Source organism: Littorina saxatilis, unplaced genomic scaffold, assembly GCF_037325665.1.
Source record: "Littorina saxatilis isolate snail1 unplaced genomic scaffold, US_GU_Lsax_2.0 scaffold_2925, whole genome shotgun sequence".
In the NCBI taxonomy this organism is placed as follows: domain Eukaryota; kingdom Metazoa; phylum Mollusca; class Gastropoda; order Littorinimorpha; family Littorinidae; genus Littorina; species Littorina saxatilis.
Genome location: NW_027127221.1, coordinates 1 through 12,029, shown reverse-complemented (window position 1 = coordinate 12,029; position 12,029 = coordinate 1). Strand labels below are relative to the sequence as shown.

At 40.0% G+C, this 12,029-nt stretch overlaps 1 protein-coding gene across 1 annotated transcript; it reads left to right on the top strand.

Annotated features, from left to right (window-relative positions):
- The first annotated feature begins 1,325 nt into the window (after nt 1–1,325).
- On the top strand, nt 1,326–6,402 carry LOC138955687 (dnaJ homolog subfamily B member 11-like). Its single transcript, XM_070327241.1, has 5 exons — nt 1,326–1,434; nt 1,742–1,799; nt 2,818–2,929; nt 3,447–3,606; nt 5,222–6,402. Exons 1-5 carry the CDS (start codon nt 1,371–1,373, stop codon nt 5,275–5,277), a joined length of 450 nt encoding a protein of 149 aa, XP_070183342.1. The 5' UTR covers nt 1,326–1,370; the 3' UTR covers nt 5,278–6,402.
- The last annotated feature ends 5,627 nt before the right edge of the window (nt 6,403–12,029 follow it).

The window sequence follows — 12,029 nt, the reverse complement described above, 5'->3', positions numbered from 1 at the left end:
GAAATGCAATACCGAAGTCCGGACTTCGTCGAAGATTGCTTGACGAAAATTTCAATCAATTTGGTTGAAAAATGAGGGCGTGACAGTGCCGCCTCAACTTTCACGAAAAGCCGGATATGACGTCATCAAAGACATTTATCAAAAAAATGAAAAAAACGTTCGGGGATTTTATACCCAGGAACTCTCATGTCAAATTTCATAAAGATCGGTCCAGTAGTTTAGTCTGAATCGCTCTACACACACACACACACACACACACACACACACACACACACACACACGCACAGACAGACACACATACACCACGACCCTCGTCTCGATTCCCCCCTCGATGTTAAAATATTTAGTCAAAACTTGACTAAATATAAACAAGTCGCGTAAGGGGAAAATACAACATTTAGTCAAGCTGTCGAACTCACAGAATGAAACTGAACGCAATGCAATTTTTCAGCTGAGACCGTATACCATCTTGAACACACGGCCAGAACCGTGTAACTGGCCTTGACACGGAACGATCCAAGGGGGGCAATCTCAGTCATCTGAAAGAGGACCAGCTGCCTGCCCTTGTTTACAGACACTGACCTTCTGACCCCTGGTCAATGAGGAGTTTTAACTATGACACTGACGCCTTTAATATCTGGGGAGAAACAGAAAGATAAGAAGTAGAAGCAGAAACATGCAAATCACTAGTGAGGGATTGTTCCCTTTCTTTGTATAGCAATGTGTGTACATCATGATCTGTACTCTTCTTTAGCCATACACAAGGCGGTCAATAGGATGCAGGGTTAAAAGTTGAGGAAAAAAGTTGCGCCTTATAGTCCCAAGAGTATGGTACGTAATTTACAGAGCTTATGAACAGAAACTTGTAAAAAGTTGTCTAAAAATGGGGGGGGGGGGTGATGGTCTTAGAAGGGGGTAATCGCTGTATACAGGTAATTTTAATAAGTCAGATGACTACATTTCCCGAGCATAAGTTGTCAGCAGCAGTTGCGGGCCAGGCATTTTGTTAAGAGAGTTGAGAGTGAAGTCAGAGGAATCTCCCTATTGATGCAGGAAGGCTGATATTGTGATAACATCCGGCTAGAGTATTAAGTAGGAAAGAAGCAGCTGCGAAACAAAAGTATCAGTGCTAAGCTTTGTTTACCTTCAAGTTCAAATACAAATTTCCAAGTCTTCCTGCTTTGTTATAACTTGCTTACTTGGAAGTTTTATTCAATGACTGAAAATTTAATATTCTTTGGCATTTTATCTTACAAATTACATTGCCTGCATTTGTTGGTTCATAAACAAAAAGTATATACAGTTTTAATCGAAGAAAGATTGAGTTGTGCCAACTGTTGTCTGTTTCCAGGTTTGTTCCAGAGGAGAAAATGTTGGAATTGGAAATTGAGCCAGGCATGAGAGATGGACAGGAGTATCCCTTTGTGGCTGAAGGCAAGTCTTTGTCTGTTTGTGTTACATGTACACCTCAGTGTGTATGTGTGAGCACTTTTTTGGTCTGTTTTTTTCTTTTTCCTTCTCCCACTTAAATGTCTGAAAAAGAAAATAATATGGTCAACATGAAAACCCTGCCATGAGTGATATACCAATACCATAAATATTTGTATTTGAATGGTTTTGTGTTCTGCTTGAAAGTAAACAGTGAGCAAAGGTTCTTATTCTTAAAGCTGAAAAAAAAAGAAAAAAAAGGGGGGGGGATCAATCCTTTCTTCTTCTGAAAATAGAAATGTCTGTCTTGCAGGAGAGCCGCATTTGGATGGGGAGCCTGGTGACCTGCGCTTTATCATCAGACAGGTCAAGTGAGTACCTGTACCTTCCTCTCGTCTAGAGTACTATAAGTCAGAGCTGAGCAGTCTTTCATGAGGCGGAGATCCAAATTCCGGGTGTAAACTGGGTTTACGCTTGATTTTGTTTCCCTGATTATCGTCTTTTGAAATAAATAGTTGCTGTACATTCCAGGATACCTGTCTTGCCTTATAGAAAAAGTGTTGAACTAGCACAGATGTGTCCAGGTTTTACATGGGATAAAAGCGTCCTTACCCCCCGTGGGTTAGGGGGAAGAATTTACCCGATGCTCCCCAGCATGTCGTAAGAGGCGACTAACGGATTCTGTTTCCCTTTTTACCCTTGTTAAGTGTTTCTTGTATAGAATATAGTCAATTTTTGTAAAGATTTTAGTCAAGCAGTATGTAAGAAATGTTAAGTCCTTTGTACTGGAAACTTGCATTCTCCCAGTAAGGTAATACATTGTACTACGTTGCAAGCCCCTGGAGCAAATTTTTGATTAGTGCTTTTTTTTAACAAGAAACAATTGACAAGTGGCTCTATCCCATCTCCCTACTTTCCCCGTCGCGATATAACCTTCGTGGTTGAAAACGACGTTAAACACCAAATAAATAAAGAAAGAAAAGCGTCCTTCTACTTGGACACAAAACAAAAATCCACAGTCTGGGAAAATGTGGCACCTAAATGACACATGTTAATTGGCAAAGTAAATTCAGCTAACAAATCCAAGCTACTCGTCTGCACGGGAAGGAAGGTATCTAAGTTTTCAGAAGAGAATTGTTTCTGATTGATGTTTTCTTCCTTTCGGAGATGTGAAATCAAGATAGCTTTTGTTGTGTTTGATGATTAAATGGTGGAGGGGGGGGGGGGGGGGGGGGGTAGGGGCTTGTAAAGTTTTGATTGTTTGGATAGGCATGAGCTAATCATGCTTTTTTTTAATAGTTTTTTTGTTCTCAATCTTGGACAAGATATTTTTTTTGTAAAGATTCACACATATATTCAGAGTTTTTGTTATAACATTTTGTTTTTCAGACATCCCCGATTTGAGAGGAAAGGTGACGATCTCTACGCCAATGTAACTGTTTCATTACAAGACGCGCTGATTGGCTTTGAGATGGATATAGCGCACCTTGATGGACACAAAGTGAGAACTTTTTGTTGTTGTCTTTATTGTTAATTGTATCAGGTTTTCCTCTTTGAAGATAATGGATGTGACTGATGCTTGAATGGTCAAACTTCTGGCTTTGTTTAGCAGTAACCAACTATTTGGGTTGTCAGTTGTTTAATTATAAATAATGTAGTTGGATATCTAGATACTGTCTGATTCTACCCTCTAAAGACCTTGCAGTTGCTATTTTAAAAACATACTTTTATAAAAAATTTTAAAAAATTGATATTATTCAAGATGTATGTAGTTAAATTTACTTCAAAGAGGTAAATGTAAGTCATTGTTAGGGCCTTTGATTTGATGTGTAAATTGGCTTATGTGATGAAAAACTAAATTATTAACATTACTCTCTTACCTATGGACATCCCCAGTCAAGGAAGGCATATACACTCACAAAAAAGGGGGGGGGGGGGGAGAGAAAGAGAGAGAGAGGGTGGGAGTGTGATTGATTGAGTGCTAATGCAGATGAACTGACTGGAGCTTAATTTTGCAGGTCCATATAGTCCGTGACAAAATCACATGGCCCGGTGCAAGGATGCGCAAGGCCAACGAAGGAATGCCAAATTATGAAAACAACAATTTTAAAGGTTCTTTATTTATAACCTTCGACATTGACTTCCCCAAGGGTTCACTGACTGAGGAGGATAAGGAAGGTATGTTGAACATGTTCTCCCCATTCTTCCATAGCATATTGTATGCACAACAAAAATACCTGAACTTGTTTCAAATTGCTGAAAACTTTGCCATTACTTTGGCAGAGCTGCCATATTTTTTCTTTTAACTTGAGAACATTGCTGAGACTTTTATGGCCATGTAGGCAGATTTGTCCAGATAAAAGATTCTTTGCAACATCCCTGAAAAAATTGACATTGAAAGGGTGCTAACATTTTGCAGGAGAAGGGATGTAACTTGGAATTGACTTGACATTCAAGTCTTAGTGAGTTGTCTATCTTGTATCAGAAATGAGTTTGTTTCTATCTTTGAGCCCACCATCTTTCCCTTATGGCTTAGATGTGTACTGATTTTTGCTCAATTAATTAATTCATTTTTGACTCACATGCGAAGCAAAAGTGAGTCTATGTACTCACCCGAGTCGTCCGTCCGTCCGTCCGTCCGTCCGTCCGTCCGGAAAACTTTAACGTTGGATATTTCTTGGACACTATTAAGTCTATCAACACCTGATGTGGCCTGATGGTGTATGGTTACAAGATCTCAAAAAACATGTGCGGCAACTTGACCTCACTTCAAGTTCAAGGTCACAGGGGCCGTAATTGTTGTCTTAAAAACGACCATTTTTCACATTTTCGCATTTTTTTTCTGAAGTTATCGAGAATGGCAACCTTAGCTATGTATGCTATACAGGGCAATGTAAGCTCTATCTTTGGACACCAGTTTGGTTGACCTTGCTTCAAGGTCAAGGTCGCAAGGGTCCTTTAAAGTTGGATTGTATACATAGTTTGAAGTGACCTTGACCTTGAACTATGGAAGGTAACTCTTCCAAATCTACATATGTGTGAGGGAAATACATTATACTTACAAAAGTGAGTCTATATACTCACCGACATCGTCCGCCTGTCCTTCCGGGCGTCCGGGCGTCCGTCCCCCCCGTCCGTCTGTGAAACCTTTAACATTGTATATTTCTTGGACACTTAAGTCTATCAACACCAATTGTGGCCTGATGGTGTATGGTTACAAGATCTTCAGAAACATGTTTGGCAACTTGACCTCACTTCAAGGTCAAGGTCACAGGGGCCATAATTGTTGTCTTAAAAACAATTGTTTTTCACATTTTCACAGTTTTTTCTGAAGTTATTGAGAATGGCAACCTTAGCTATGTATGCTATACAGGGCAAAGTAAGCCCTATCTTTGGACACCAGTTTGGTTGACCTTGCTTCAAGGTCAAGGTCGCAAGGGTCCTTCAAAGTTGAAATGTATATATTTTGAAGTGACCTTGACCTTGAACTATTGAAAATAACTCTTCCAAAACTACATATGTGTGAGGGAAATACATTATATTTTCATACTAACTCACATTAGGTTACATATCTTCAAGTTCCAGGTCAGTTTGAGTTAAACTGATATTTGTCATTTCTGAAAGAAAGATCAAGGTCTGTTCAGCATGTGAGTCGTGTGGGCTTTGCCCTTCTTGTTTTACTTGCCATAATGGCTCAATTGCAAAGTAAAAAAAAAAAAAAAACACACTAACCAAGTATCATTAATACTGATGTTTCCTGTGAGTATAATATATTTTTTGCTGTTTGTTTCAGGGTTGAAAGCGATTTTGAAGCAAGATATAAAACAGACAGTGTACAACGGTCTTTGAGGATGTGGGAGTGTGTGTGTGTGTGATACATGTACAGTAATGTTTAACAGTTTGTGTTTTTTAATCTGATTGATGTCTTTGACAATCTGGTAGATTTTTTTCGCCTTTCTTCATTTTCTGAACAAGGTTCCGTCTCCAAAGTTCAATTTTTTTTTAAACTTAGATATGTTCGTGAATCAAACTGTTTCTTCAGTTCAGTGCCAAGGTTTGTTACGGTGTTAAATTAGTCAAGTTGGCTGTCTTTTGCTTGTTTCAGTGGAATCTACTGATTGTGAACAGGGATTAGTGACATGTCTTGGGGAGCACATAAAATTCCCTCAAACATTCTGTTTTGAGCTCTCTCACAGTACAGCTCAGCAGATTGCCCTGTAAATAAAGATTAGTGCATATATACCCACTGGAGTAGTTAGGGTGCCTTTTCAGGAAAAAGAATAATGCTGTCAACACACACACACAATCTCATTTTTGAGCAAGTTTGGGTTATTTTAGAGAAATTTTGGTTGCTTTATACCTTTCAGGAATGTTGTTGGTGTGAGATTATGATGGGAAAGATGTTGGTTGGACCAGGGGAAGATTTTCAGGGAGAGAGAGGGATTTACTGGGTTGGCAGAAAAAAAGTTCTTCAGAGTTTTGACATCTGCATCACCATTCAGTTCGAGAAGGTATTGTGACATTATTTTTTTATATTATGTTTTTTAATCATTGTTGTTTTGTCTCTGTGCAACTGGAACTTAATCAGTGGTGCCAAGGGTGTTCTAATTTCCGTTGGAAAAACTTCTGCAATCTCACATCTTCTTTGGCTGTTTTCAATGTGCTAAATGACCTGTGAGTCTTGAACTTGTGTTGCATGAGAATGGATCGAATTCAGATGTGCAGGTGTGATGGTTTTAGATTACCATGGAATAAAAGATTGGTATGCAAGAGTGATACGGTATGATCAGACTAAATCCTGGATGTGGATGTGGATACAATTACATTAACCTCACATTTGAGTGCTTGTGATATCAGTATTTTGCACAGAGTATGATGAAAGTGGTTGTTGTGTTCTTTGGGTGCGTGCAGTTTGCAAATTCGGGCAGTTTGTTACAATTTGAATGAAAAGCATGAATTGTTGAAGGTGTCTGAAAACTGCAAAAAAAGTGGAATAAAAGGCTTACGTACTAATGTTCAAAAAGACATTATCGAATTTTGCGAGACAAGACAGAAAAAAAGCTGGGATCAAAACCAAAAGTAACTAGAAAGCCTGGGTTGTCGAAGAAAAAAAAGGTAATTTAAAGCAGCCCCTCAACAAAATACAACATAAAGTGACCAACCATACCGAGTTTATTTTTTTATTTTTTTTAACAGTTGAAATTGGAACACTGGATGGAATAATTAAAAGAAGTTCGTTCACCAAATCAATACCCTTGACGTTTACAAGTTTCTTGCAATGTTGTGCTCCTCTGTTTGCATGCATTATCCAATTGCAGTGTAAACACAGACGTCTGAAAGACACGTAAACAATCTAGGTTAATACTTGTAGGAGCAAATTGACAGCTTTCGTCGAGCTTACGTCTTTATTTTAAATATAATACGAATTCGTCATCAAAATCAATAAAACTCCAACGCACGGTCCTTTGTTGTGATTAGATATCACATATTGTCCATTAAGGGATGGTTTTAGTGTGGGTATTTGTGTCTCCAAAAGTACATACTTGTGTTGTATTTGGGTACAAGTCTTATAACTTGGGGAACATTTACATAACATTTGATGGACAAATGAAAACCACAACAAATCTAAAACACTACATAAACAATCAAAACATACCGGACAAACAAACATAATACAAACACACCCAAAAAAAAGCCCAATCATACAGACAAACACAGCAGAAAACGTCACCATTATTACCACTTCACAATCCAAACAACAAAACAAAACGATACAATACGATCCACGAGAGACGCATATCATCTCCTAGAACGATGGCAGCAAGTAGTGATCATGCGACTACGAACTGGTCACTGTCTCCTCAACGCCCACATGTTCAGGAAGCTGAAGCTGACCCCATCACCAACCTGTCCCTGTGGTCTGGAAGACCAGACTCCAGAACATGTCTTAATGACATGCCCCCAACTCAAACCAATCAGAGACAAAGTGTGGCCAGCATCAGTCCCTCTCCGCACCAAACTCTATGGGAGCAGACAAGACCTGGAAGCCACGACGTCATTCGTCTCGCAGACTAAACTGATGGTGTGACGGCGATTGCAAGAAGAAGAAGATACAATACGATACAAAATAAAACAGAAAACAAAACAAAAAAGACATAACAAATCAAAACAAACTGTAGGTCATACTTTTGAAAAGTTCTGCACAAACAGTCAGTTGCCATTTCCGATTCGAAACGAACACGTTTTGGATTTTTGTAAGCTGTAAACAACTTTACAAACATCTCAATATAACGCTTCATTTGTTTTGTGTGTGCACATCAGGTTCAAGACGAACGAAGGCAAGTTCAGATCTCGCCAACTCTGCAACATCAGGCTGGAGCGATGCTGGCTTTGCTGGAGCAGTTTGGATGGGAGCAGTTCTCCGTCGTGTACACTGCACATGCAGGGCACATGGACTTTCTCAGCGCCGTGCGTCTTCTTATCAACGAACGGAATACTTACATTGACAACAACGCGGACAACTCCAAAAAGTCAAGGGCAAAGTGAGTTTGGTTTCGGACTTGTCTTTTGGTGCGAGAATGGTTTGTGGATGTCATTGTTGTGCTTGTAGGTTGGCTTTTTTTCACGTTTGAATGTTAAGAATGGTGAGATAATCGAACTGACTGTAGTCATGATTCGATGTGTTCTTTTTCTCCTCCTTCTTTCTGCGTTCTTCTCCTCCTCATTTATTGTATCTATTTCGATTCATAGCTAATATCCTACGTTTTTCATCATCATCATCATCTTTTTCAGCAGCAGCAGCAACAGCAGCAGCAGCAGCAGCAACAACCGATTCTTTACTAGGTCATCGCAAACGTGTACGGCTCTGTTCGTTTTGCCCAATACATGAGCACCCGCAACTTCATCGTAATCATGTCATCATCAACATCGTTACCATATAAGCGTACGCACAGCGTTGGTCAATATGTTTGCGTCTCTGCCATCACTTCAACTTCAAAGACCCAGTGGCAGTCTCCATCACCGACGCCATCATGATCGAGCGGTCTATTCAGTGGCGATGACAGTACATTTCCCTCTTTTTGTTAAGTTTTTTTTGTCATCAAATCCCCGTTCTTTCTGGTGAGAAACGACAACTTCCGCGAAAAGCCATCCCTAATGTTGAATAATGTTGACACGCAACACCAAATCTTCTTATTTTTTCCCCTCATAATGAGCTTCTAAATGTGTTTACCGCTAAGAAAGACATCTATCTTGATTTTAGGGCTGACTTAAGGAGGAGAAGAAGGAGCGATAACATGAGCACCTTGCCGTGCACACACGATCTCGAGCACACAGACAGGCAGAAAGACAGACAGACAGACGGACGGACGGACGGACGGACAGACAGACGGACGGACGGACGGACGGACGGACAGATGGACGGACGGACGGACGGACGGACGGACGGACAGACAGACGGACGGACAGACAGACAGACAGACAGACAGACAGACAGACAGACAGACAGACAGACAGACATCAATACACTTACACATAATTACACACGAACCCGCAAAAATGCGCCCACGCTCTCTCACGCGTATGTATTTTTGTGCGGAGTGGGGCTTAGTTTCTGCCTCGCTTCGACTTTACAGTTAGTGAATTAGAAGGGGGAAGATGGAAGCTTCCAGTGCAAGGCAATTAGTTCAAGTTCCCTAACACCGCCCTGTGATTCATTTGAGGAGAAAACTACCTAATGATAACTCATAAATCGTCGATAATCTCCACTTGATTGCCGTGTGAAACGAGGCCATTTGTTCTCATCTGTTGCACTCACGTCGAATTAACCTTACACGACTCCCACATTAGTTTTCGAACGCTTTTGCCAGCTCGATAAACTCTTCACCCCAAATGCATGTTTTTAAGAGGTTAAACAGTGGCCACAGATTCGACTAAATCGTCGTAAACTTATTTGAAAATGTGTCCGTGTTATCTTTATAACATGGTCGTCTCTGTGAGGGAAATGTTTGTCCCAGACACCTTTAGTTGGTTTTTTAATTTATTTTTTATTTTGTTGTTGTTGTCTTGTTGGTTGGTTGTGTGGTTGATTGTTTGTTAAAATATGTTTGTCTTGTTTGGGTTGCCGGGTCATCTGTTGCCCACTCATTGAGAAGGTCCAGAATACGTACATTTACCTATTCTTGAACATATGGAGTATTAATTGTGTAAGTCAAATCGTAACAATGACTTCCATTCTAGCTTACATTTTACATTTCACAGCATACATGCACGTGCTCACTGTGTTGAGATGTTTCGTGAAAACTATAGTATCACCATTTGTGTCACTATCCAAACTGTTTCCATTTAAGCGAAACAATGCAGCCATGCCTGCACATAGCTGCACAAGTTTGACAGCAGGATGATTGGTTAATCGTGTGTTCAAAAACATGCTAATTATATCCTAAAAAAGCCGTCATTACTATTAGTAATGTCAAGGTAAAGGGATGCGCGCTCAGTAATAAAACGTGAACTCTGTTTCATTGTGGGTGATTACTGTTTTAGCATTTTGGACAGCATATCTCCTTACATGGCACTTTTGGGATCTTTTTTTTCAATCTCCTTTCTATTCTTCTCTCATCCTCCATTTTAGTTATGACTTTTGCTGAGCACTTGTATCTGCGTAATTGTATAGTGTGTTGTTTATTAGCAATGTTTCCTTTATTCATGTGTGCATTTGCTTGCATTTCGTTTCATGAATATAGATTGTATATGAGCATGGGCAGGATGAGGTGTAAGCTAGCGTTCACTGGAATTTTAGGTTAATGCCTCTTAGAGAGCATCGTTCTTTCGGAAGGTATGAGTGTCGTCTTTGCTGCAGGAGCTCATCCTTGTGTAGACTTGAGTTAACTAGGAAAAGAACATCTTAGTAAGTCCTGCCTTTGATATTAAAAGTCACACACGTAGAAGGTAGAGACAGAATGAAAGAAGAGGAGGCGAGGGGTGTCTTTGGAGTAAATGAAAAAAATAGCAATTAGTATAAGTACAATGCAGTATATATTCTCTTGGTACAAAAATGAAAAGAAAATGAAGGTAAAGAGGCAGTTGGAGACAGTCAGAGACCCAACACACAGAGATTGAGACAGACTCTCACAGAGGCTGACTAGGTCCAAAGCCAAGCATCAAAATGAAAGAGTTGATGGATTAGAATCGAACAGAGCAGACTGCTGGAACGGTATCGGAAATTAATCTATCGATACGCTTTACATAAAAAGGACGCCCCCAGACATAGAGTGTGCTCTCAAGCTAAGAAGAAAAGATTGTGTGCGCTAACTTTGAGAAAGTAGAAGGCTGTCACATCTGGCTGGCGTTTGATTTAGTGGGAAGTAGCGGCTTGGAGAGGCGTTGAAGCAAAGTCCCTCAAGATGGTACCAAAACAGTCATTTGTTACTGCAATCCGTTGAAATGTATACCCACAATCAGAAGAATAGCAACAAGGGTGAGCACATTGATTTAAAAGAGTCGCGTAAGTCAACATCAAAACATTTAGACAATCTGACGGCAAAACAGAATGTAACTAAACACATTCTTTTATTTGTCCACGGTCACTATTAAGTACTAGCAAGATCTAGATGAGCACTTTTCAGGACGTGTACGGGAACGTGTACGGGAAGATCTGCAGTCTTGGTGGGAGCAAAACAACGTATGCATTTGGAACATTGGATAAAAAAGTGAGTCACGGGTGACGCAATATCTACACGTACACGTACAGGTCTTTGCTACACGTTCGACCATCTACAACACTGTACTGTGCAGGCCGAAACCCGTAAACCGAGAAGAGTCCATTTGGGCTCCGCAAAGCACGGTCGGTAGCAGAGCTTTTTTGTTTAGAACATTTTCAGGCCAAATGCATCATATCTATATAATTTTGGATTCAGATTATAAGAAACAATACAATTCAACAATTCGGTAAAATGTGATTGGCAATTTAATTTCAAACAGAATTTTGATTTACAGAGTAGTTGATTTCATGTTTAAAGGCATATTAACTCGATGAATATACACGCTAATTGCTTTACCAACAGCTGGAGACATGCTAAATTAAGTTCCCTGCAAAATATTGTGGTCTAGGACCCCTTAAATGTTGAGATATTTGAATTTTTATTTTGATCTAGATCGTCCTATTTATAGATTTGCCAACAGAGGGAACGTTGACGCAAGGGAAATAACTCCGCGTCTTTGTTGACATCCTCACTTTTTCAGAGGCTAGAACAAGCTGTAATGCATGTATATGGTCCGCGCATTGCGACATATCGTCATTATATGGCCTTATGATGCATTTGACATCGATTGTGGGCAAACTACACTTTGTAAACACGGGAGCGCGTACATATGCCTTTAAGATGTTAAGCTGAAATGCAATCCAATAGTCCGGACCGGGTCAGAGACTGTTTGACGAAAAGTCAATAAATTTGATGACACGATCAAAGACATCGATCGAAAATGGACAAAAACAACAACTGAGGGGGTGTTATTTGTACGACCTTATTCAATCCTCGACCTTTTGTCCCTTAGACGTTTTGCTGTTGACCTTTTGTCACCTTCGACCTTTTGTCGCCCTCGAC